The 27,041-nt window shown below is 42.5% G+C and overlaps 1 protein-coding gene across 1 annotated transcript in view; it reads left to right on the top strand.

Moving 5' to 3' along the window:
- The window catches only part of robo3 (roundabout, axon guidance receptor, homolog 3 (Drosophila)), a 157,951-nt gene that overhangs the window by 98,361 nt on the left and 32,549 nt on the right, over nucleotides 1-27,041 (top strand). Inside the window, exons 3-7 of the mRNA XM_023410164.2 lie at nucleotides 11,821-11,978; nucleotides 13,063-13,183; nucleotides 14,539-14,677; nucleotides 15,572-15,699; nucleotides 25,757-25,881. Of these exons, the coding sequence (XP_023265932.1) occupies nucleotides 11,821-11,978; nucleotides 13,063-13,183; nucleotides 14,539-14,677; nucleotides 15,572-15,699; nucleotides 25,757-25,881 (671 nt within the window). The remainder of the gene's footprint in view (nucleotides 1-11,820; nucleotides 11,979-13,062; nucleotides 13,184-14,538; nucleotides 14,678-15,571; nucleotides 15,700-25,756; nucleotides 25,882-27,041) is intronic.

The raw sequence follows: 27,041 nt of genomic DNA, 5'->3' as shown, positions 1-27,041 counted from the left end.
GGGTCACCCATTGTCTGTAGGCGGCTCTGTCCAACCCTTGAGGTCGAGTTAAAGAGTGTTTGTGGTTTTCCAGATGGGTGAACTACAGTAGCCTCTATTGGGCTGGTGGGTCAGCTAAGGGCAGTATGGCGCTGGCAGGTTGGGGGGTGGGGGGGTGGGTGTATAGAGGGGGGCTTCAGTTGCCTTACAATGGGCTTCTCAGCAATTCCCTATGACCCTCTTACCCCACTTCTATAGGCCGCACGACATCAGCCATTACTAGATTAAAGTAATCCTCTTTTCAGGGCCAGACAATTGCTTTATTAGCTGACCACACACAGGAGCTGCGACCACCTCTGTAATGGTATTGTTGTGGTTGGCCCTTGGGGTCCCAGGGTGGGTGTTATTGGTGGAGGGTGGGGGCTGAGAGGGGGAGGAGGGTTTTTCCTTTTTTGCTTCGGCCATCCCTAGCAATGCCATGCATACATTACTTCTGCATTACTTCTCCTTGTTTAACCCCTCACACCGGTCTGTGCTCTCCATGTCTGTGTTTGGGGAGGGGTTCTTCCTTCCCAACTCCAAATGCACACACATCACCCCCGCACACCTTGTGTCCCATATCACATATTTGTGGACATATTGCTTGAATTACAATCAGATTAAGTGCGTGTATGGATGTGCATGTTTGCAAATCCCCTCACACACATACACACACACACACACACACACACACACTCCACCTCCTCCCTCTCCTCCTGTCATAGCATGCGGTCCAGATTTTTTTCTCTGGATCTCTCCACCGGCTTGTTTTTGCCAAACAACTCCAATCAAAATGTTGTTTCATCTCCTCTTTTCCTCAGTTTCTAAAGGCATGTTCCATTTCCAACAAAAAGCAAAAAAAAAAAAAAAAAAAAAAAAAAAAAAGAAAAAATATTCTTTAAAATCCACTCCAAAATATCTGTGTGTGTTTTTCCTCACTGATCTATATTTTGTCTCGGGGGGCATTAGTTGCTTTTGCAAGCCTGTCAATCAGGCGTTAATAGCTTCACCTGATAATTTATTCAGCTTTATGAGGAGTGGGGAGCCACTCAAGCTGAAGTAAGTATTGTCATACAGTTTGAATATTTCATGAATAGCTTGGTAATTTGAAGAGACATGGCATGTCTCTATCTCTGTCATTTACATCATAGTTTCCGTGATAGAAGCATACATTTGCTTTTTTAACAAAGGGGTTGTGGGGCTTCGAGATGCATCTCTGCACGCTCCCTGAAGGATATATGCCAGTGTCAATTAAAGAGAAGACTCATACAGAGCAAGCTCGTATCATATGCATCACAGAATGTATGATTTCAGTGGAAAGACAAGGATTAAAGATGATTTAATCTCAAATCAAACAAATACATTTTTGAATTGAAATCCTCCAAGACGAGCCAATGAATACACAGCTTCATTAAGTTGATAAATTGATAAAGGGTTCACCTCAACTGTACTCAATCTAACGTGTCTTTCCTCCTCCGAGGTCACCAGCCTGCACTGTTTATCATCCGTTCCCATTAAGAGACTAAATAGAGGGAGAAATAAATCTTAAATACAGTTTTTTGATAATGTGATATTATTGATCCACGCCAGCAAATTGTTTTTTTTTGCTGCTCACCGCAGAAGGTCAGAAGTCAGGGTGAGCTACATGACAGCACCCTGCAGTAGGAAACAAATCACTGTCTTGCCCAAGGACACTTCAGCAGGGTGGATGCCTTTGGCGCTATCCTAGGTTTATCTGAGTGAAGGATGTCTCTCTCTTTCCACCAGTCTGCCCTGTGGGATCCCTTTCCACTTTCTAGGGGGAAAATCCAAGAGCCAAAATGTTACTTTAAATGTCAGAGAACAGCAGAGTCCATACTTTGCTTTGAGTTTGGTCTGCAAGTTGTCCCGGGCTGGAGGAGTCGTGTGTGTGTGTCTCATCAGGAATTGCAGAGATTAAACACATAGATGGAAAATTGGCAGAGAAACACATGGACACACACACAAACACACACACACAGGGCCAACATGGCATGCCAGGGGAGGTTTGCGGTGGATTAACCTCAAGGTTGCTGGGTGGGTGAGCACAGCCGGAAGCAGCAGCACTCGCTCAGAATTGGGACGGGAACCTGCTGCTGAGCCACACATAAGGTGAGCGCTCCTTGTGCCAGGAGATTGGAGGGATTTACACTCAAATGAGGAGAAGTTTGTCTGCGGGAGCGTTGGTGTGTGTACGGATGCACAGGCATGTTTGTGTTTACAGCAGACTGGCTCTATCCGTGTCTGTGCACAAACTTAGGCCATCTTCTGTAATACCTGGTTAATGGGAGGGGTTGGGGGCGGGAGGAGGTGGGTAAGGGTAGGGAGCTTCAGTGTGAGAAGATTTTGGCTGTACTACCAAGTAGTATTTTAATAGGCGCCCCCCCCCCCTTGACTTGAAATATGGCTATTTCAGTGAAATGGCCCTGGCATGCCTCAGGCTTGTTCTGCTCTGTTTGAGTGTGTGCATGTGTGATGGGGAAATGAAAGGGTAGAGAGGGGGGGTGGGAGTGGGAGTGGGTGATGGGGGTGGGGGGGTCTGGCAGGAGGGATGGAGGGTTTGCTAAGGCCTTAAGTAGCTCTGTGGACACACATATCTACACAAAGTACAGTCTAAGGCTCAATTCTTGAAAAGTCACGTGCTCCTCCTCGATCATCAAAAGCGCTGTAAATATTTCATCTTTAACTCTATTCCTTTATCTGCGTATCAACTGCATGAGCCAGATGAACCGACACACATCGCTCCCTTGTAGCAAGTGCAATACAATGACTGTGGGTGAGTGTAGGAGAAATTAGGGAATTTTCTTGCCCTCAGTTTTTTGTACGACCAAATCAGTGAAAGATATCCAACCTGAGAAAAATCTAGTGTGCAGCCCAGCATCCCATTTTTATTGGACAGTTCTTTAGGGCTTTATATAAATTTAGATTCATTGTACATACTAAAAGCACATCCAACAGTCAGCCAGTGCAGGCGGTAATGTGTGGGATTAATGCTCGGTGCAAGGGGTTAACAGGCAGCCCTGCAGAACTAGATGGATTATACTGTATTCCCACATTAACTGTGTTTACAATCTTTCATTCATTTTATAATACAAGCAGCGGTGGGGAGGTTCCGTCACTGAATATCAGACTTTGCAGTTGCCTTGGTTTCATTTTTTCATTTACTGTGATAGTGACCACCGTAGTGAGCAGGAGGTTTCAAGCAGAGATGACTATACTAGCTATGTGTTACTGAAAGGGAGAAGATAACACAGCCTTTTATTATCACAACTTGCTTCATGTTGTCTTTACTACATGACAATCGCATATGGTATTTCAGTAGCTGCTGTAATGTAGATTTCTGAAGATGGGCACGAAAGCTACAGAGCAGTCTGCAGTGTAGCTATGGCAGCTGTGTGCGTAGCTACGCTGTGACCTCGTAGTTTGGAGGTCAGGGTGGATGTGGATGTTAAACATTCGAAAATATTGTCTAGTGTGAGTGTTTTCCCGGGTAGGATATGCTGCAGGCCGCACCATCAGCTTAGCAGTTCAACTTCAATCTGATATATGGTGTTAAGTGATGACCAGTGTTAGAATGCTATCACCAAATACACTGCAAATTTTAGAGAAGGTAAAATCTTGCATTGAAACTTTTGTGAAGTTAGAACTGCACAAGCAATAACCTGGACATTCATATAGACTACAGTATTTCATGTCAAATAACAAGAGTGTTATATCAGAAAAGTCCAGTTGTCTACATGTCTTTCCTGGATACAGCGCTGTGGCATCTCTGTTTGTATCATGAGACTTCCTCACTCCCTGTCAGTTTTTCTCCCAGTTACATAATTTTTTTTTTTTACCACATGCACTGTGTGGTACGCACTCCCATGTAAAGCGTGAACTGGCTTAAACACATAATCTTATTGTCACATGATTGCAGCTCCATGCTAACAAGGTGCCCGCAAGTTGGCCTGATTATCCTCAACCTCTGCACTCCAGCATGTTTATTAGCCATGTGCTTTCGTGTAACACACACACACACACACAGAGCAATCCCCTCCCTGTGAGCCCCTCTTTTCCCTGCAGTGTCTGTGTGGCTGATAATGAGTGCCTCCTGTGCTGTTACACTGCTGCATGTGGGGCCCACGGTCATATTGGCTGCAGACAGCACCGCTGCCAAGTATTACCCCCACCCACCTGCACCTGATCCACCCTTACCCCAGCCCCCCTTTGCAACATGTCTGGGTGTGACAAGACACTATGGTGGGCCCAAGCCCGGGGTATTTATGAGCGCTTAAGCCGTGAAACATTGCACCTCGACAGATAACCTCATCCATTTTCCCTGCAGCTCCAGAGGTGGGGTTGTGATGGGAGTTTCTCATATTTTATCACTTAATTCAATTTTGAGCAGGATTTTACATGTTGCGACGCTGATAACACATTTTAAAGCATCGTAAACAGTATCAGAGCACGTCTTGAATATTAAACTGAGTGTAATTTTCTTGGGTTTGCCTGATGATTATGTTAGAAGAGGAGGTTTATCTATGCTAATAACAGGCTTATAATCAGCTTGTAATGCATCACAGTGACTTGTGGGTTTCATTTCGGTCTTATCTGAGCTCAGTGGCCAATAATTGGTTTTCCTGAGGTTTGCTGTGAGAAACACCAGGGCTTTCACGTAATTTTAATTTGCACTGCAGAGATTTTCTGTCAAACTTGTGGCCAGGATCAATTTGGCAAACACTCCAGTGCTCCATCAAACTGATCATTTGAATTGGTATCATTTTAATGCCTGATCTCCTCACTAATAACATAGAACAAAAAAAGATTTTCTGAACATCTCAACCTGTAGGGCGTAATCTTTTTCGCAGCTATGCATGGAAATCATTTTTCATGCCCTTATCATCATGGCTAGTGGGACCAGCTGCTTTTTCAACCATTCAGCCCAGGTTTGGTGGTAACACGGGTGTGAGTAAGGGTGGTGGGGAACGGGTGGGTGGGGCCGGGGCAGCTGTTGCGGCTGCTAAATGGGAGTCAGCTGATGGGACTAAACAGCAGCGACAGAGGCCTAAATGGTTACGCCAGCTGACACACTAAGGGACAAAAGAAAATGGAGGAAGTAAATTTGTGGGGAAAAATGCATTGGACATTGATGAACAGGTTATACATGTGTGATTGTGTGCTTGAAGGGTAGGAGCTCGGGCCAAGACGGTGACCCTTCTGGGCTCGGGGAAGGAGTAATTGAAATGCCCTGTCGCTGTGATTCCATTTCATTTAGCTTCAGCACCAGCTCAGTTTTCTTATTGGCCATATGAGCATTTCCAGAGAGCTAGACCATGTTATGTCATTTACTCAAGGCCATAAAAGACTCTGAGGCCAAAGAGCCAAATGACAGCACAGAGAAAAAAAATGGAATTACTCTTTAGACCAAGTTGTTATTTAGAAGCGAGGGGGGGGGGGCATCTCAGGTCAGCTGACAAAAAATGGCTGATAAAGAAATGGCAAGGGCTTCCTGACACTGTGAATGTGTGTGTGTGTGTGTGTGTGTGTGTGTGTGTGTGTGTGTGTGTTGTGTTGATGTACTGTGGGAGGTTTCAGTCTCCAGTCAGCCTGTATATTGGACTGAGCTGGTCATGTTGGACGCAGACTGTGTTTGCTGTTACAGCTGCAGTGCATCGTATCTGCGAGTGTCTGTGTTTGTACTGGGTGGGGTGGGGAGGCTTTGGGTGCTTAGTGGCAGAACGGACATCTGTCTCCAACTGTGAGACCCCCTCCTCCCCGCCATCCTCTCCAGACCCTCCAATCACCACTGAGAACACACACACACACACACACACACACACACACACACACACACCAATATCCTGTGCGGGCCGTTTCATCATGGTGTAATGGCTGATAGGGATCGGAGGGGGTCCACTCTGGATAATGAGAGTGGCTGATGGAAGGTGGCTTCTGATGGGGGCCCCTGTTGGGCCCAAGGGCCTAGACAGATATTGCCTTGGGGAACAAGCAGCACTTGTAGAGAGAACAGAGAAGAAGACATGTATGAGTGTGTCAAACCAGGCTTGATAAAGGGATAAGAAGGATGTATGCACTTGGGCGAAAGAGCAAAAACATCAGCGTGTTTTTTTGCGTGTGCGTTCACACCAAAGCAGATTGCTTCATGTTGGGACAAGATGTAAGCTGACGGATTGACAGATGACCAGCTCAATCCCCCACAACTCAGCCTGAGCCCTAGGACGCTTTTCTTGATTCCCCTCCCTCCATCCCTCCCTTTCCTCTTCCAGCCAAGGGACTATCTGTCATTCTCTCTCTGCCATCTGAATATTTATTTTTGAGGGGGTGTCCACACAAACACACACACACACGCACACATGCACACACACACTCCTTGGAACATTAACAACAGCGATAAAGCCATTTAATTAAAAGTGAGACTGAGCTCGCCCCCAAAGGTGTTTTTTATGTGCAATTAACTGCTCAAATGATGCCTTGATATACAGCAGGGTCCTGATACTTTGCACATGTGGTAAATCACAGAAGTCTCACGGTCACAGATAAATATTACTTCCATACAATCACACACTTTGTTTGGCGTAAATTAGATAAGCTTCTCCGGTGAATTTAAATTTTCATAATGATTCAGTGCAATTTGCACATCCATCAGCGCGACATCACCGGCTGATAAATGCTACGCGCAGATGGGTGTCATTTGTTTTTGTGTGACTAATGTGTTTGTCACTGGATAAAGAGACACACAGACACAGACAGAGGTCAGTGAAAACGGTGGCTTTGTTCAAGGGTGATCAATAAAAATCTTCTCTCGTGATGTATCTGAAATTTATATTGTGATGTTGATATACATGCGTATGAAATAGTTTTCTAGAAATTGAATTGAAAAACGGTTAATACAAAAAAGAGTTGAGTAAAATAGATTATCATGAAAAATCATATTTAAGAACCAAAAGTTAGAACAGCTGTCATTAGTCGATTTTCTTTCTTTTATTTTGTTCATATTTTGTATGTCGCCTTTATTTTTGATGACAGATTCAACCGTCCTGAACGTGGATGATATCAGTCGAATACAAATCATGTAGAGAGATGTTCTGCCTGATTCTGTTCAGCTGCTCTTTGCTGGATGGGTTTTGTTTCTCCACCTTTTTAAATAATCGAGATTCATTCATTGTTTTCACTTTCTTCCCTTTGTGATTTCTTCAGTGTGCTTGGCATCATTGTCATGTTGTTAAACTCCGCTCCTGCCAAGCTTCTTGAGACTGGGAGTTGTGTTTTCATTCAGCGTTTGAGTTAAAAAAAAAACTGCATTCATAGTTCCACCCATAAATATCATCTCCTACACCTTTTGCTCCATATCAGCGCAATCCCACCTCCATGTCCGACGCTCCGTGTCTGATCATAACAATATTTTGGTGTCCTCTGACCAGAGAATGTGCTGCCAACATCCATCAGACTCGTTTTCATGTTCTTTGGCGAAGTTTAGTCTTGTAGTTTTGTGAGCGATGGTTTTCCTTCTTGGACGTCGTCTATAAATTTCCAAAGATAATCCCTGTGCCAAGAAGCTCTTACCCTTCTGTTTTTCAATATGAGGCTGTGTAAATAGTGAATGTGGATGGCCACTGCCCCTTCTGTTATTGCTAGTATGGCTCTTCCTTTACCTCCTAACCACTGCTTCAGCTGTGTTTCAGCTTATGTTCAGAAAGCTACGGATGCTCTTGTATCCTCTCGTATATTTTCAATACAGTCTAATTAACCTGCTTGTTTTTAATTATACATAAAGACAAATAACCTACACTTTAACTGGAAAAAACAATAAGAGTAAATGAGTAAGATGACACAGTTTCGTGACATTTCACCAGCGATCCAGAAATTCACCAGAAATGGTGAACAAAATGTCCAGGTAAATGGTAGACAAATATTTATTGTCATGTGGTGTTGTCGCATCATCAGATATACTACACTATATATATATACTATACTACTATATACACTCTGATACTAGTTGTATCAGAGTGAGTGAAACAAGTATATTACAGTTTCCAGACATTTGTATTTGAAACATATACAGCTGTGCTCCTTATCTCTTACCTTGTGTTTGTTACTGTGTGTCAGTGCTCTTATTAAAGCCTGCCGTTCAGGTCCCAGTGGTGGGGATTACTCTGGCTTTGTTGAAGGGGTTTAAAGAAAGGGTCAAAGTGCACCCACTTAATATGGGCCCCCAAGGGCCTCATGGGTAATTGCCAGTGCCTAATAAACTTCCAGAGACCCTCTTTTCGTTCAGATCTGGTAAGTGTGGAGGGTAGAATGGGAAAGATCAGGGGACCCTGGAGCCATGATCTCAGAAAAGTGTGTGACAGGTCATCACGGCGGTCCTTTAACCCCGCTGCATGGTAATTCAGACCCGGGGTGCGGCGAACTGTCCCATTTCCCTCCTCGCTTTGCGTGACGGGACAGGCTCCTGAACAATTTAGGCAGGGTTTTGTAATATGCCGTGAATAGTGATTGGGGGGAATGTTGGCAGCAGGTACAGATAAGGTCAGGGGTGTGGTTTGGCATATCATTTCAGGATTGGAGGGACCAATGGGATTTGGAATGCCCCAAATGTTCTGTGGCTAAGTAATTGGCCATCAGGATATGAGGTCTGACCAGAGCCGTAAGCGGCAATTTCATCCCTCTAAGAGACACAGATAAAAAAGACAGCAACATAATGGTTCAGCGGCAAACAATGACTTGTGTAGACCTGTATCAGGGCAAAGGAAAGCACAGGCTCCGTTAGCTAATGAGGAAATGAAAAATATCCTCTTCTCTCCTTAAACACTGATGTGCCCGTCTCCCATGACCTTGATTACCAACAGAACAGGCGGATTTATCTCCTCACATACACACCGACGCTTACTCTCACTCAAAGAGGATGCCACACTATCTTGACAAGAAGAGAAATGAGCCTTGGCTATTGTCAGGCATACAGCCTGACACTGGAAAACTATAAATATTTCACACAAGCCAAGATATTAGAGATAAAGAAATGTCCTCAGAAGTCAGAGTGTGAGTGAGTTCATATGGATGGATGGATGGACAGATAGCTATATGGATGGTGATGATAATGCTAATGTTCCTGGGGCTTTGTTGGCCTGTCAGTGCTGTTATTAGGGGAGATGTGTCATTAATCAGATGAGGCAGTGACCCGCCCCTGCTGGCCTGTGACATTACAGCAACATTGGTGCTGTTCTTCACTATAACATTGGACACACATGCACACGCCCTCCTGCGTGTATTTAACATACACACGCTCACGTGTACTGTACATATTCCACGATCCATCAGTATTGATAGATGATGAAAAAAAAAAAAGCCTGGGGGAGGTATTTATTGACAAACAATATCACGTGCATGTCACTTGCTTTGCATGACCATAACATCATGTGGGCTTAGGTAAATATTTGTTTCAGTGGATAATGGATTCACAAGTTTCACACTTTGGTATTCCACTGCAGTAACAAAGCATATACTCTCCTGTGTGCTTAGTCCTCAAGGCTTCACATATCAAGTGATTGAGTATGGAGCATTTCTAAGAGAGCTCTGAAAATTATCCTGGACTTTGAAAAATATTCACTGAAATGTAAACACTTTATGCAACGGGAACGGAAAACGCATTGAATCAACTAATAAATCAGGTTTCACAGGGAGGTACAGGGAGGGAGATTTTGGTTTTTATGAGTGCACCAACCATCCATCAGTTCCTGAACGTGGTGACCATCTTGTTCTCATTGGAGGGTTTTCTAACAGATTCCCTAACGGAGACCTGAGTTTCAAATTAAATGTTAATGGAATCACCTTTTCCGAACTGCAGGCTACTCTGTCATTTGTGGCAGTTTGTACTTGTTATCTCAGTGGTTCAATAGAGTCCTCTGATGAAAGTGTACGCACTGACTCAGAAAAGTACAAGTGCCTGGAAAAGCTCCTCTATCATAGTAGAAAGAGGACTAATCTACACCTCTGGTACTGAATGTGTAAATGTTGCTGGCGTTCATTTCAACCTGAAAGGTGAGAAATGATGATATGATGGTTAAATCAGATGATGAAGATTAAGAATTCAAGTAGTTTGTCTTACTGTTCAAGCCAGTTCTATCAAGCTTTACACATTATTGCACATTATTTTATATTAAGACAACACTTTAACACTTTAACTCTTTCTCCCGAGCATGACAAACTTACTGTATCTGTTAGTTTTGTGCTCAGGGCATGTTACAGAAGCTTGTGTTTTGACAGAGAGGTGATACACTCTACAGCTTTTTGTGTAGCGATGTTCAAATGTCTTTGAATAGCTGTTGGCGTAAATTAAGATGCCGCTCTCTGACATGACTTGCACTTTTAAGGTGAAGTAACAGATTTCTCTATTCTCCTCTTTATGACGGTCGTGACAGATCCTGCAGATCTTTGCACAGTCAGGAGAGACTTCAGTCAGAACATGAGCTGAATGTTATCATATTGGTACAGCTTATTGATATTATCGTTTAGATCGCCATAATGTATGCAAATCGGCCATGCTATCCCCCTGCATCAATTAATCATCCACCGAACTCCTTGATGTCCAGATCTCACATCTGCCCATAGCTTCAAAGAGAAGGTTGTGGAATATTTGAGGGTAGAAATTTGATAACCCCCGAGTGCTATTTTGAAAGGATTGCTGCTTGACTTTCGAAGTTTCTTTATAAATGTCTAGGAGAGACTGTGATGTGAAAGATTGTATGATCTGCTTTTCAGATCAGTTAGAGTGGCTTTTAGGGGGACATTCAGGCCAGATAGGAATGCCATACAAACCCTCTCATTGCTTTATCCCCTCTGTAAATCCCCGGAGTGGCTTAGCGCAGACTTCTAGCCTGCAGGCTTGCATGGGTTTGACCTCTTCCTGGTAGACTGGTGTTGTCAGTACACCATTCTAGACTACAAAAACCATCCACCAAGACCTGTAATCTGAGAGGTCACAGAGCTCTAGAGATTTCAGTGAGCAAGAAAAAGCCTGATGCCTTCAGGTAACAGCCACAAGATGTTGGCTACAGAAGAATTAATTTGGAAGTGAAGGAGGCAGGTTGACTCGAAGACAGAGCTCTAATGTTTTATGAATAGACTCCAAGAAAGTAAAATAGAGGGAGTTGTTTTTCTGGATGTGGTATTCAGAGTGACATCCTGCAGTTGATTTTGATGGACTTGTTGGAATGGTGACTTATTTTCCTTACCACATATCCAGGTGCATTAATGCATGTACATTTGTACATGCATTAATGTGTGTGTGTGCGTGCGCGTGCGCGTGTGTGTGTGCGTGTGCGTGTGCGTGTGTGTGTGTGTGGATCAGATTGAATAATTCATCTGCTTTGTGTGTATCAGCCACAAGAGCCTTCATTATTGATGTGCTGTGATGCTGCACAAATGACACAGAGTCTATGAAGACATTAGGGACACATGCACACCATGTTAGACTCACAGTTATACAGTATCAATGTCCTGTCATGCTTCGTGTTTATCTGCTTAAACAGTGATGGATTATCCTTATTTCTTGTGCTGGATGAGTCCAAATTTTTGGCATTCATGTTGTCTCTTTTTGAAGGCCAAATGTAAGGACAGCGTTAAATGACTCCATGTATGCATAGTCGGATAAAGGAAGGTATCGTCAGCATGTTAAATTTGAGCAGGATGTTAGCAGAATTACATGTATAAAAGATCGTATCATCAACAAAGAGCTTTACACTTTTTCTGACCATCTCTCTGCACCTTTGCTCTTTTCCCCAGTTTTGAGAGATGACTTCCGTCAGACGCCCAGCGATGTGGTGGTTGCAGCTGGTGAGCCAGCTGTCATGGAGTGTATTCCCCCGAGAGGCCATCCTGAGCCCACCATCTCTTGGAAGAGAAACAACATCCGGGTCAATGATCGAGACGAGAGGATCACTGTAAGTTTTGGCTGCTGGCTTTTATATAGACCCATGGAGCATTGCAAAAGAAATGACACATCTTAACCATTGTACCTGTCATTGAAGAAAGTTAATATGCGTTTTGAAGAGTGCTGTTTTTTTAATAAGTGAGATTTCCATGTCATACTTGACTATAAAGCAGGTCTACGTTCTATATTTTCACAGTGAAAGTATCAAAGCGCTCAGTCCACAGAGAAATGCACAGAGCCTGTATTCAGAAACTGAGCATTCAAACGAGCCGTCTCTGTAACTTTTTGATGTGACAACAAAGCAGTCACCGCTCTCAGCCACACCCCATGCCTGGCACCTGGACCCACAATCCAACCTCGCAGGATTTGATTTCTCTGAGTGTTTATCTGAAATATGCTATATTTTTATTTGATTACTCAGCCAAACCTCTCTAATTTCAGATCACACTTGCGAATTCCCTTTTTTCAGTAAACATCCAAATAACAATTTGGACATCCATTGACCACTCATTAATTTCTATTACCACTGATGGAATATATTGAATTTTGATTATTTATGAGAGGACCTTGATTAAGGACCTATCCATTCCCATCAGAGTCCATATTTAAAAAGCAACACTGGCAGTGAACTGCACTGATTGTAGTTTAATTTAACCTGTCGAGCGTGTTCTTCAGAATAAACCTACCTTCTAGAAATTACTGGCCAAACACCAGCACGTAAACCTGCTATTTGGAAGCATACATACACATTGTATGCCATCATCAAACAACGACTCATTAGAGCTACTTATTACACACTGAACAGTGAAAGATGTTTCTATGGCAATTGGCCTGGAGGTAGACCCATTGTCAAACGGTGTACAAACTAGCAGAGGAGCCATCTGTCATGATGCACACTAAACATGATGGAGTGGCTTCTCTCTTGACTAATATGCCTCAATATCCTGTTCTCAACCTCTTTCGATTTGTCTTCTTTCTTTCCCTCTCCTCCTCCTCCCCCTCCTCCTCCTCCTCCTCCTCCTCCTACTCTTACCGTTTTATCCATTTTTTTCCCTCCTCCCTCTCCTTCCCCTCCCTGTGCCCCTCATTTTCAGATCCGTGGAGGCAAGCTGATGATTTCCAACACCAGGAAAAGCGACGCTGGGATGTATGTGTGTGTTGGCACCAACATGGTTGGAGAGAAAGACAGTGATCCTGCTGAGCTAGTGGTGTTTGGTGAGTCATTATTACTGTGTCTCATTAAAGCATGGTCAACCTGTATACAGTGTATGGGAAATTAAACATATGGCAAGTACAGTATTCTGATTTTTCAAATCAAATTCCAGTGCAAATGGCCTACATTTGAGTCAATGCTTTATAATTTATTGGACTCTGTACTGAAATCATCATAACACATGTAATCCTTAGTAACACAAAGGTAATAAGCCTATAGAGTCATTTGTAATGGCTCTTATAGAAAACGCACGTCCAGCGTTTTTCTGTATTTATTTTCTTTGGGTGGCTCTCTCCTCCTCCAGCTGATATTGTTGGAAGAGAAGACGAATGTTTCCCTTCCGGCTGCCCTTTACTTTGCTCTCTTGACCTCTCCCCTCCTGTTCTCCTCTCTGATTCTCTGCCTTACTCCCAGCACAGCAGCAGCGCTATAAGCGTTCTCAGAGTGTGTATTGATCCCAGGAAAACAGATAGAAAATTGATATTTTCTTTTCACTCCCACCAGCCCCCTCATCCTTAGCACCACCACCACACAGATGCTGCTCCTTCTGCACATTGCGGTGCAACAGTGAACCTAAACCCAGCGTGAAGTCACTTAATTTATCAGTTGATGGTCCCTGAAAATGCACAGCCTGACACTTCCCCTTGTATTTAATATTACTGCCATCTGTGAGGTCTGCAAGATACACTCATTTAAAAACTTATTATGATCCCGATAAGAGCTCACAGTGCATATTTGTCTCTCTGTGTGTGTCACTGGTATTGATTCTCCCTCCTGTGTATCTCAGTGTTGTCATGCGTTTAACTGTATCAGCGATGATGTGTTGTATAATAATGTTTAGGCAACTATTTGTCTTTTTCTCATCTATATCGTAGTCTGTGCTGTGTTTAATCAAATATCTGATAAATACTGCTAATAATAATGAGTCAATAGAGGCTCATTTTGAGTTCTGGGCCTTTTTTGTCCTGGAAAAGTTTTGATAAGTTATTTCTCAGGCCCAACTGAGGCTCAGAACAAATATTTAGACTCAGAGTAAGCTCTGATGCAAGACAAGGCACATCAGCATTACCACACAGTTTATCACGGCCTCACAACCCTTCACTTCCTGCTCCTCTTTTCCTCCAGTACTCCATTCTGTTTTTTTCCCCCTCTCATTTGACTGATCAGAGATATGATTCTACATCAATAGTTGTATCTGAATTTAGCCAAGCTATCCCAAATGTGTCCACTCTTCTATTGCATGAAAGGCGGTGTTATAAATCGCTGACGAATCTGAAAAGTCAGATTGCAATTAGGAAGTTGCACCACAAGCAGTTTTAAACCTCCCTCCCCATTCTCTGTCTCTGTCTAATTCCAGAGAGGCCAGTGTTCACCAAACAGCCGGTGAACCAGGTGGTGCTGGCAGACGACACGGTGGATTTCTACTGTGAGGTGCATGGAGACCCGACTCCGACTGTCCGCTGGCGGAGAGAGGAGGGAGAGCTGCCCCGGGGCAGGTACGATGGAAACAACAAGTACTGCATGATGCACCTGTACCAACCTGGTGTCATCATACTAACAATATTTGTCAGGGTGATACTAAGCAGTTATGTTACATTTCAAAATGTGAATGAAGGGCTGTAGGGAAGTCCATCGCTGCTTACCATGCCTACAGTATGATTAAATAATAAAAGACATTGTGGACTCATATGGGACAGCAGCTTGTGTTAGGAACAGGAAGAAGCACAGAGACGCTCACCAGATAATAAACAACATATTTGTTAAACAGCTGTCAAATTTGCCAAGACTGTGTCCGCGCTCACTGTGCTGCCAGACAAGAATCCTCTATATCATGTGGTGCTGAACCCTGGTAGTAAGTAATAGCAGTCACGATACTCTTGCGGGGTAACACTGTGACTGTGCTACTGTGAGAGTCGCACTCTTTCACTCGCTCTCTTACACACTTTGTGGATTTGAGTGGATGAAACTTTAATGATGCCTCAGGGGAAATAGGGTAAAATGTTCCCTTATTGTCAGCAGGATTCAGATCTGCTCAGGGAGACGCTGATGGATTTTTTGACCGATGCTTGAAGCTGTTGTACAGGACAATTCACTCTGTCTCCACTGGCCATGTGCAGAGAACACATCAGCTGCTTGATCCTTACCTATAGCTTTTGAAATACTTAACTGTCTTCCTTGTGACATCTGTTTGCCAACTTCATTGCATAACCTTTCAGATAGTAAGAAAAATGGCTCATTTATCAGCTTCATAATGCTGCATTTTCTGTCATTTCCCAGATATTAACTCAACCAGATAACCTTAGCAAATTCCACTAAAATGAAATTCACAACAACTAGGACACCAATGAACTGCATTTTGTGCTAAATCTTGTGTGTCGATGTGTTTCCAGATTTGAAATCCGCAGCGACAACAGTCTGCGCCTGACACAGGTGCGAGCTGAGGACGAGGGCACCTACACCTGTGTGTCAGAGAACAGTGTGGGCAAAGCCGAGGCATCGGGCATCCTGCAAGTGCATGGTGAGACATGGGCTACTCCACCTCACTCACTACACACACACACACACACACACACACACACACACAAATACATGCATCAGATGTATTTTGGTAAAGTGTTTGTCAGAAATTCCAGCTGGTGTTACTGGCAGTGCTGAACAGTCATTATGTAGGTGTTCAGATTTGAGAATCATAACAGATTAAATGATTTTTATGAAGCGTGATTAATGTGAAAAAACAAAAACAATGCTTAAAGTGATACAATGAAGGAAGAAAATGCTATATTCTTAACAATAGAAAAGTAGAAACCTGCTGCCAACTAAAATCATGTCATTAAACAAGTGAAACTCCAATGAGGATAAAAAAAAAAAAATTGGATTTTAACACTGAATACATGAGTAAATTATTTGCACAGATGGACTGTTTCGCAATGATGCATCACGAATTGCCCACAGCTCACCTACCAGCATGCTGTCTCATTTAATTGTCTTTCGTTTGGTGAGTTACATTATGTTGCTTTTGTGGAAAAACTTGCCATCAAGTCCATTTTCTCTCCATTTTCCTCAGGCTATGTAAATGCAGGACTTTAAATCATGTCGTATGTTATCGTCAAATGTTCGAGAGGTTCATACGAAGAGGTGTTGCCCATTACCAGAAAAGCAGATAGACAGACAGAAAATGGAAAAAAATGGACTTTCAATCCGTGCCTTGTCATCCCTCTGGAGAGAGAGCCAAGATCAAAAAACATTGAAAGTGCATTAGAATAAAGTCAGTCCCTTGAAGAGAGGCACTCGGATGAGAAATCTGTCATTTGTGATGATAAAAGGGAATATTTGGAGTTTTTACTCTGCAACAGTTGATTATGTGAGCAGCCCTTGTCAATATACAGACACGTCTGACATCTGTCAACATATATATGATCAAGTTCTATATCCACACACATGCACTGATAAACAGACACAGGGTATTTGTTGGTGCAAGAGGCAGTACACACACACACACACATACACACACTGTTGCTCACGCATAAACTCACTTTACTAATAGAATTTTGTAGCAGAATGAAGAAGTCATTCCCAGCAGCAGCTGTTAGGCAAATGGAAATTGATTGTGGGTTGGTGCATGCAGCTGCAGTATTAGGGATATTAGGAATACCACACACACACACACACACACACACACACAAATAGACGCACAGAAAGGAAAACCACAGATCAATCAAAACACCTCTTATCTTCACCTGTAATCCAAATTCAATTCATCAACCCTCCTCGTCCTCATCCTCTGCTCCTTTCTTTTGGGACCACTTTATTTGAATAGCAACCAATTTCACCTTGGTCCGTTCACATCCAGCTAATTCATGTTATTATTTGTTTTAAATAGATCAGAGTGGCGGTGGTGCTCGAGAGTTTCACTCTGCCTTGTTCAAATATTTCATCCAATATCACTGTTCATCACCATCTCATCATCTCATTCTCATTCATCTTTCTATTCCCTTTTTTCTTTTCCGCCCCTTTTCTGCATCACTCTATCGCAGTCGGCCCATCCAGTAAGTATTCCATTTCATCCCATCTTTGCATGCATGCGTGTGTGTGTGTGTGAGGGAATGGGAGACAGATGCAGATACATATACACTATCGCTGTTGCTTTCCTGCCAATTTTAAATAGAGGATAGTAGACCTGGGCGATATCCAAAATTTAATGTCGCGATATATGATATTATTGCAAGGAGGGGGGGGGCACTAAACAGCAATACAAAGTTTTATTTATCACATGCCATGGCACAATGTACAGTAAGCAAAGCTGTTAAATTAGGGGTTGGACTCACCAGCATGTGCAAAAGTAATATCACATGGTGGGGTATATCGCGATATTCAATATTATTGAATACCGGCCCAAGCCTAGAGGATGGTCATTTAGTATTTAAGTACCTGTGGGAGTAGGCTTTTGATTTTCCACAACAGCTCTCCAGTCATGTTTTACCTCATCGAGCTGGAGCTTCCATTACTAGAGAGAAAAAGCTTCCATTAACACCAAGGGCATTTCATTTAGTACACAATACATTAAACAGAGTGGAAAGGAAATACAGTGAATAAAAACCCTAAATATCCCCCACACTGTAAAAGAAATGAAAAAAGCATAATAGTGCTCCAGTCATACACTGATTAATTACACATGCTTTGACAATTTCATTTCCTCTCTGGAAGAAAACGCTTCCACACTGTGAAATATAGCGGTTTTTACAGTGTTTGTTCTTCAGCAGAGACGCCCTCAGCTAACAGCAGCAGCGTTGTATGGAAGCTGACAAACTCGTCATGTAACACCAAGCTGCTTGGGCATGATATCATTCCCACTTGTGTTGGTGGAATTCTGCTGATTACATGAATAAAAGCTGCGAATAAATAGGGTCCTTCTTTTGTGCGTTGTGAAATAGAATAATATGAAAGCTGCTAAAATAGACCTTTAACTACGGAGTGAAAATATTGTTTCTTCATTGCTGTGTATGAGCTTTTCATTGGTATTCCTGAAAGACGAACGTCATTGAGAAAAGGAGTTGCAATTTCTCACAGGTGTCTGAGGAATCGGCGGCCGGACAGTTTTTGTCTCCAGTGTCACAGCAGTGAGTGTAAATGATGGGTTTCAGGAGAAGATTAGGTAACACAACAAAGAGGAGTGTTAACTGGGCTGTGTGTTTTGGAGGAGTGTTGTCTTTGTATTTATCTGTGACTCAGTGTACGCCTCTATCTCTGAAAGGGGCTTGATCCTTTAAAAGTTTACATCATTTTAACATTTCATCTTTTTCTCCTCTCACTCACTTCGCATACCCGTAGGCAGTGTCCAATAGAGAGGAATGAAATAACCCTTTTAAGCTATGACACATTGGCAGAGGACATCAACAGATTTATGTCCATTAGATAAACACTTCTCTGTAACTGAGAGTGGAGTAGAAATGTGCCAAATGTGTGAATAGAGCAGCTCATCACTGGTCCACACAACAAAGTTGACCATTTTAACTAGTTATTTCGTTTAGTGTTGAGTCGTAAATCTGTTTTTTAATAACAAGTGAAAAACTTGAAAACAAGATGTTTTCCCATGCTGTTTTTTTTACACAGCTGACAGTGTCTCCTCATACATAGAGCTTTGTTGGTACGGTTGTCAAGGAAATGAAAACAAAATGACTTGTTTTTACTGTGCACTCGCTGTGAAATGAGCATGCATTAGCGATAGAATATATTTTTCCCCCCGACAGTTAAAAGAATAATCAAAACAATCCTGAATAAATGGGATATGAAAGTTGTGGAATACTCAATCACTGAAATTAATGGGCAATTCTTCTGTTGAAAAAAAATTGATTGAATTTGACAAAAAAAATCACAGAAATGCAGAGCATGTAGATGAGGGCAAAAGGAGAAACGTCACATTTTCCTTTTAATCTGACAGTCCTTGACATCGGTCAGAATAACAAATGTTCTCAGTTGATCGCTCCCACTTCAAGAACTCTGACTAACACATCAAGCATGCTGCTTGATAAGGATCAGGAAGAGGGCCAAAGCCAAGGAGGGCAATTACACTTAAACTAAATAAACTTACAGTTAGATTAAGGCCTTTATGATATTTTTCTTATGAAGCCATGTCCTGTTTTCTAAATGCCTTGACGACACAGCGGGTTTGGACATTTGGATCCAAGTTTACCCTAGTTGCCAGTTGGAGTTGGTGTATAAAAGAGCAAAACTATGTCGATACAGTCCAACCCAACTATTGAGATATACAATATAAGCATATTTTATGTTTTACTGGGGGTTTTTAATAACACATAATTGTATTATTGTATTTTATTTTTCATGTATAAGCGATATACAGCATATAGCGAGAAATATTGCAATATTCGTTATTGTCACATATCGGTCCAAGCCTACTAAACAGAAATAAATACCTTATTTGTTTCATATTTCATTGTGATTGCTCTCTAAGTTAAAAGTACCACAGGACTTGATTCTTGTATTTATTAAAACCCGAGTCTGTCCAGAGCCTGAGTAGAGTCAGTACAGGGAAGAAAATCTGTACACGGAAGGAAAACAACAAGTTTTACCCCAAAATTTTGATAATTCATATTGTTCATATTGTATGTACAGACAGTAGGCAAGATGGCAGCCCTGTTGAATTTTCTGAAATTAAACGTCTTTGCCATTTACCCTTTAAAGTGTTTTGACATTATAAACCCAAAGAATTACAGCACTGTTTCTATAACTTATTCCCGGTCTATTTAAAGCAGTACCAGCTCTCTAATTCATATATTGATTTTAGAGAAGTAGGCAGGAGTCCTGGGCACAAAGGTCCAACTTCGAATTAAATAAAAGCATAGATGAATTATGGTCCTGCTATAATACATTATACTTAGGAAATAACCACCTCTTCAATCTTCATTTCAGAATAGAATAGTCTCAGGGAAAAAAAAAAAAACGTATGGGAGAGAGAGAGGGTGTCAAATGAGAGGATGAAGCTGATGCTCATGCAGCAGCAGCAGTGGCAGAGAGTGTGTTTACTCGAGCGTAAGTGTGTGAAACATGCCGTCTGCATCAGCGTGGCACTGTGACAGCTGCCTGTCACATCCAGGCCCCCAAGGAACTCATGGGAGTATGTGTGTGTGTGTGTGTGTGTGTGTGTGTGAGTATTTGTGTTCCCCTGTCTGTGATAGCTTCAGTGTGTTGGTGCAAATCACATGTCAAGTGTGCGGGTGGGAGGGGTGGGGGGGAGTAGGGAGGGGAGGTAAGATGCTTTGGTTGTAAGCACTTTGTCTGCCTCTGCTGTGTGATTGAGCAACACGCTGGGTTCGTACGACAGCGGTGCAGCAAATTGCACAGTGATCAGTGTGTGAGCGGGAGCGCAGCATGTGGTGAGCAGCTGAGCGGGTCGAGACGTGTCTCCGCTTTAGTTTGTTTATGAAGACGATGTTCCCTCTTAAACCTGGATCATCATCCCTGTCACCAGACAAGAACATCAATACTGGACAATCCTGTAATACCCTTGGTTACATTGGAATGCCAGTGTTTCGGTAGCTGTGTCATAGGGAAAGATTATGGTTTGGTTAAGTTTAAGGAAAGACTGTGATTGCAGTTAATGAAAAGGTCAGCATGAACTCGCTTTCATATCACCCTGACCTCCACACCCTGACTTTCTGCCTCAATAATTCCTGCTTTATTGTGGGAGGCGGTAGGGAATTATCCTTTATGACCATAATTCCTAGGAAAGGGTTAGGCTATGTGATATCATCCGGCAAGTGGGACATTGTAACAGTGAACTTCTAGGACTTGGACGCCTTATTTTGGCCCCAACAGTAAGACCTTCAATGTGTTGCCAGATCTATCCCATCATAGTGGTAATTTTAACCTTCACGGCCTCAAACTTGATCTTAAACTTCCCGCCAAACTCAATTCTTAAGTTCAAATGGACATTTTAAAAGTTAATGACTGTCCAAATGTCTTGACTTTGATGGAATTTTCTCATCTTGAAGAGAACATTCCGTCCTCATCACACAGAAACACACAAATATTTAAAGAGACCAAGCACTTCACACTCAGACTTTCCCTCCCCTTCAGTTTGACAGTTCTTATCGTAAAAGCTGTGGCAATTTAACTTGCAGTGCTCGTCTATTTTTGCCTCCCTCTTGGCATGTTAGCATTGTTATGTGTTCTCCGGCTCAGGCAATATCCAGCATATGAAAGAAGTCTCTAGGCTCCTTTTGAATTCCTATCTCCAGTGTTTCATTCTTTATTTAGACATCCCCCAATTTACCTCCCTGACACTGCCTCCTGCAGTTATCAGTTTATGTGCCATCGTTTTCACAGACCTGGTTTTACATTTCATAAAACTGGAAAATTAAGGTGCCATGGTGTTTGATATGCAGACAGTTTCTATCTTTTTTAAGGGCGCTTTCAACAGTAAAAGCTGTTGTACCCAAAAGCCAGCAGCCCAGAAAGCTAAATTATTATACGAGCCACATGCTTTGCAAATACAGTAATTTCTTGCAGGCATTGTTTGCTGATTTTTATCATGTATATTTCAGCTGTTCAGTTACAATTCATCTCCCTGTTTCCATCCCATGTGAAGATGCTAATGTTTCTCCCTGCCCTAAATCTAAAGCTCAGTGTCGCGCCGAGTGCACCCATTATTGCTAATTATTTATTACAGCCTCAGGCAATGTGCTGGTTGCCTTCTCAAATCAAACATTGTTATTCTCCAGACAGAGCTGTGTAGCGCACCAAAATGGCATTTTAATAGCCTGAATCTTCCTCGCTGTCACTGTATTTGGGTCAAAGTTATGGCGCTGCGTCAGACGCGAGGGAGTGGAATGCTCAGGTGTCGACAAGTTTTTTTGTCAAATGGCCTGCTTAGCTGGATGCTCTGATACAGCATCTTTTCTCATGTGTGTTAGTCACATGTGTATGTGCACCGGCCTGGAGTTGCATTACATAAGAAGAGAATATTACACTGCATTTCTTTAATATTTCAGGACTTGCATCAGCTTTGACAGGAAGTCTGTCCTTGAGGTAGCTGGGCAGTAAAAGCAGGTGTTCAGTGTCTCTGCTCAAATTGCACTCTGTGGCTCTCATCCAAACACTGGGCGCTTGTTTGGGCTTTGACCTTTAGGGTTAACGGAGGACTGCATATTTGATCCGTGACCCTGCACACCTCAGCCAAGGCCCCCTTAGCTGTGATTTATCCCACTGCTGACACATGGATCTTCTCCTGCTGTGTCAAGGTGTCACAGGCCCGTGGTGGAAGCAGACTTTAGGATATAAAAAAAAGGGCTGGGTAATCCCCAAGGCGGGGTATAAAATCTGTATGCAGGGCACGAAATGAAGCTCGCGCACGCATCTGAGGTGAGCGATTACAAGGAGCAGGCAAGTCGCTGCTAGAGATTGGAAAGTCAGGGATTCTGAATCCTTTGCCAGACCCTGCGCCAACATTTCATATCGGATAAAATTTCTGAACTCATCTGCTTTATTTGTAAGTGCGTTTTTCTGACTTGTCCATCCAACTGCTCTCTGTGTAACTTGATTTCCAAACCATAGGAAACATCTCGTCTGGCCTCCTCTGAGGTAAATAATGTCAGCAAGCATTTTTCAAACTGTAGTCACTTTGGGCTAAAAGTTGATATATCGGAATCCTGATATAAAGCAACTAAAAGGACTTAAAGAGATAGCGTTTGTGGGTCACAGTAATGGTTTGTGGTATTTCTCTTCTTTTTATTTATGATGTCTTTTTTCTATTACTAGGTAACTTTCCACCATTGGTTTTAGCGAAATTGAATTCCTAACGACTCAAAAGAAAAGTCAAATTCTGGCATGTCACATTACATACTATTTAAGAAAGCACCAGAGCTTTTGCGTCTTATAGTCTTAGAGTTACATTATTGCTTTTCATTTTTTAGAGGTTTTGGTTTCTTCGTTCAGAATTTTCCCTGCGCAAATGTACATTTTACATAAGAAAAAAATGGTTTGTCTATTTATTGTTTCTCCACACTTTGACTTTCACTGATGGTTAAGTGTTTTTTTTTAATATTCATCCGTCTGTTCTGCTGTCTGGTTCTTCTCCTCTTTCTCTCAGTTTCTCCCAAAGCTAATTGAGACTGAGAAATGAAAGAGAAGCAGGAGATCAGGTGGGTAGATGAGAAATCAATTAGGATTGGTGGAGGGCATCATTATGCATTCACACTCGCCTCTGTGGAGGAAGCCCTCTCACTTGCTACAAAATCAATAGAAATCAAAGATGTGTGTGTGTGTGTGTGTGCATGTGTGTGGCTGTGTGGAGACACACACACTCACACAAAGGGAGGAAGGAGTGGCAGAGAGAAAGTGAGACAGCCGATCAGTTATTTGCAGCCCCCTTTTCCCTGCCGCCCTCCATCAATGTCCAGAGACATTTCATTAGCCTGGTGCCTGGGATCAGAAAGGTAACCCACAAACCTGAATTTAGGCTCCTCTGGGGTTCTGGGCTGAACTTTTTGATAGGTTCTGCACCCATAACATTACCAATAAGCATGTTGGAAGAAATCAAGGTCACAAAGGACGTAGGATTTAGTAGCCCCGTCCTTGCTTTTCTCAATCAAATAGATCAGTTCTGCTCTTTGTGCGTTCCTGTCTGCATCTGAATAAACATGGGAATTAGTCTGATGATTAAAAACGACTGTGGGGGTACAAAAAAAAATGTTCACACAAAGAGAAACAATAATGTACAGTCATTGTGTTGTTCTTTGTATTTAAGTGACCCTCATGAATGTAATTAATGGATGCACCGGAGAGATGAAGAGGTTGAAGAGGAGACGGAAAACGCTCGTCTTGTCTACAGTAGACGACCTGTTGAGTGTGAAATGAATTAAGCGTTGTTTGCTTATCACCGCTCCCTCTCTCTCGTTCGCTCGTGCTCTCAGTCAGATCACACTCGCTCTCTCTCTCTTCCTCTCTCTTTTTGCTTTGAACTCGTCAGGAAGCAGATAACTTTAGTTTCCACTCACGAGAAACTTCCAGCCCCACGTCCTAATGTTGATGCTCATTACTTCCTTGGTTTGCGAATGAAGCGATGCACAAGCTAAAGCAGCTGCTGGGTTTATGTTTTGGCCAATCAGTGACATTCAGCCCCCCCCCCAAACTCCGCCCCCATAGTTCCTGAATCATTGAAAAGTTGAACCACCTGGAACCATCCAGGAGGAACTCAATTTATTTGAACTGGGAATGTCCCAAGTTCCCAGTTGGAAATTTCACTTGCCTCCTGAAGAACATCACCAACCTACGACCTCAAAATCCAACATGGCTGCTCTACTCAGCAACAGAAGTGAAATCTGTAGTAATATACTGTTCATTAGCCCTTCTGTCATAAACACAGTACTGTCCAACCTAACAATAACAAGCAAGCGACAACAATAACAAGCTTCCGACTCGTTGAACTGGAACACGGTCAACTCGGCCGCGACGTCGTTCCCATCTCCGATATCCGACTTGGATAGGGCAGCATGAGTTCCTGGTTTTTGGCTCAAAATGGAAGGAAAAAAAAAGCACTGCTACTGATAATTGATTTTATTGTTAAGTTGAAGCGTTAACTTAAAAAAAAAAAAAAAAAATTGCTCTATTGTCATGGAGTGTCATATCTCAGCTTAATCATGTTTGAAGTAACTCTCAAAGAATACCCCTTTTTAATAATCAGTGGTGATCATTTGCCGTCATCTGGAGACTTACTTTCTCTGAGTCACCTCAGAGCATCACTTAATAAGTCTTTTGTATATAAATCAGGATTGGCCCCTTAAAGTGTCATTAACGTCTGTTTTTGCCTCTTTTTTTTCCCTTTTGCCTCGACACAGTGTGTCACCACTTGCTATTTTCACACAAAATCCTCTTATATTAAAAATGTTTAATCAAGAGTAATTGCTTTGCAACCTTGAGTGAATGTTTGGACATAATGAATATTCAAACATGGTTAACTGAGGGTTGAAAGCAAGTGCTATGGCTGCTGATAAAAGAATAAGGTCTCAGCTCCCATGAGGCTGCTCTCTTGGCTTTGTTGCCTGTACGTTAAAAAAGATCTTTATGTTCACGACGTCTTTATAAATGTTGATCTGTTTCTGGCCTCTTCAGTCAGTCAGATGAATAGGATGAAGTGAGAACGGCAGCAAAGATTTGTGTTGTTCTGTTTTATGATTTGACCCGTGTGTATGTGTGATACTGCACCTCTGTCCGAGTACATTTATGCCTGTGTGCTGTGCGTGTGTGTGTGTGTGTGTGTGTGTGTGTGTGTGCGTGTGTGTGTGTGCGTGCGTGTGTGTGTTTTTCTGCATGAGAGATAAAGAGACAGAGACCACTTGAGTGAGAGAGTTACCAGTTATGAGCTGCTGTCATCACTGGTGGCCTGTCATAGCTTAATGCACTCAGTCTCACTGCCGACACAGTCTCGCTGTATTAAGCTCATTCAGCACACACACACACACACGCACACGCACGCACGCACACACAAAAAAATGACACATAAAGACTTTGTTTCTGTTGCGACCCGCTAAACCGTTTCTCTCCTATTCTCTGTGTTGCAGTGCCCCCTCAGATTGTGGTTCGGCCGCGGGACCAGATCACAGCTCCGGGTCGCACCGTGACCTTCCTCTGTGGCACCAAAGGAAACCCGCCTCCAGCCGTCTTCTGGCAGAAAGAAGGCAGCCAGGTAAGAAACTCTCTATGGCACATTAAACACTTTCTGTTTCCACATCTTCCCTCTGAGGCACCATCAGGGTCTCACAGTCAGTTCGTATCTGACAGCAGAGGTAATTTTACAAATGCTTCCACATCAGAGGCATATACTATATATATATATATACAAATATATTTCACCATAGTTGTCAGTTTCCCTCCTCAATTTTTGAGTTTCCACACTTGTTTATCTCTTTAGCCAAAGTAATATACACAGATTCTGACACAGCTTCACCTGCTGACATGGTGCCAGGCTTCGAGGTTCCAAAGCTCTGCCGACGCTTGTTCTATAGAACTACTTTATTTTTATGTTTCAACCTAAAGGCCTTAATCAGTGCGTCACCTACATCCACCATAACTGCACTCCACCAGCACTTTTCCAAGAGCTTTCTGTCTGTTTAGAGCACTTTACATCATTCATATACACTGCACAGAACACAATAACATAAAACAAAGGAGAGATGTTGACTATCCATCCTGCCGGTGTTGTGCTTCCTGTTTGCGATAGTTTGAAGTAAACATGTGTAAACATGGCACAGATCTGCTTACACTAATGAACAGAAATGAAGGCGTTAGCCCGACAGTCAGCGACGTTTCTAACCACGTTCATTACCCACAATTCTTTTTTTAAACCTAACCAAGTCGTTTTTGTGCCTACACCTAAACAAACTGTCACTGTTTCACAACCTTAACCAGTGTGTCTCCTATCGTTTACCATGACAACAAAGGTCTGGTACGCCTGCTGCTTGTACATCCCTACAGATTGTATTATTGTTACCATGACAACTGGTGCGTATTGAGGGATAGGGACAAGAAAGCTATTTTGTCATTTAGGTTGGAGGACTTGTTGCTTCTGCTGCAGCGCAATGCCACAATAAATTATGTAAAAAATTATAATTACAGTATAATTTTGCTTTATTGTAATAAATAAACTATTTTAGCCATTTTCACCCATTGTTGATGATAAAGAAAAGGAGCCCTTTGTTATAATGTTATTATGCTAGTTTAAGCTAGTTCCGTGTGCTTTAAAAAGAGCTTGTGTCTCTTCCCACTGTCATGTTCTTCACTGTCATACTTGGCTTTTATCACTATGTGCTGTAGTTTCATGCCAGGGTGACTCACTGACACACACAC

The sequence above is a fragment of the Seriola lalandi genome, unplaced genomic scaffold, assembly GCF_002814215.2.
Source record: "Seriola lalandi dorsalis isolate HSWRI2012SDOR001 ecotype SW California unplaced genomic scaffold, Sedor1 jcf7180002054415, whole genome shotgun sequence".
Classification (NCBI taxonomy): Eukaryota; Metazoa; Chordata; class Actinopteri; order Carangiformes; family Carangidae; genus Seriola; species Seriola lalandi.
This window is presented reverse-complemented; position numbering and strand designations above follow the sequence as displayed.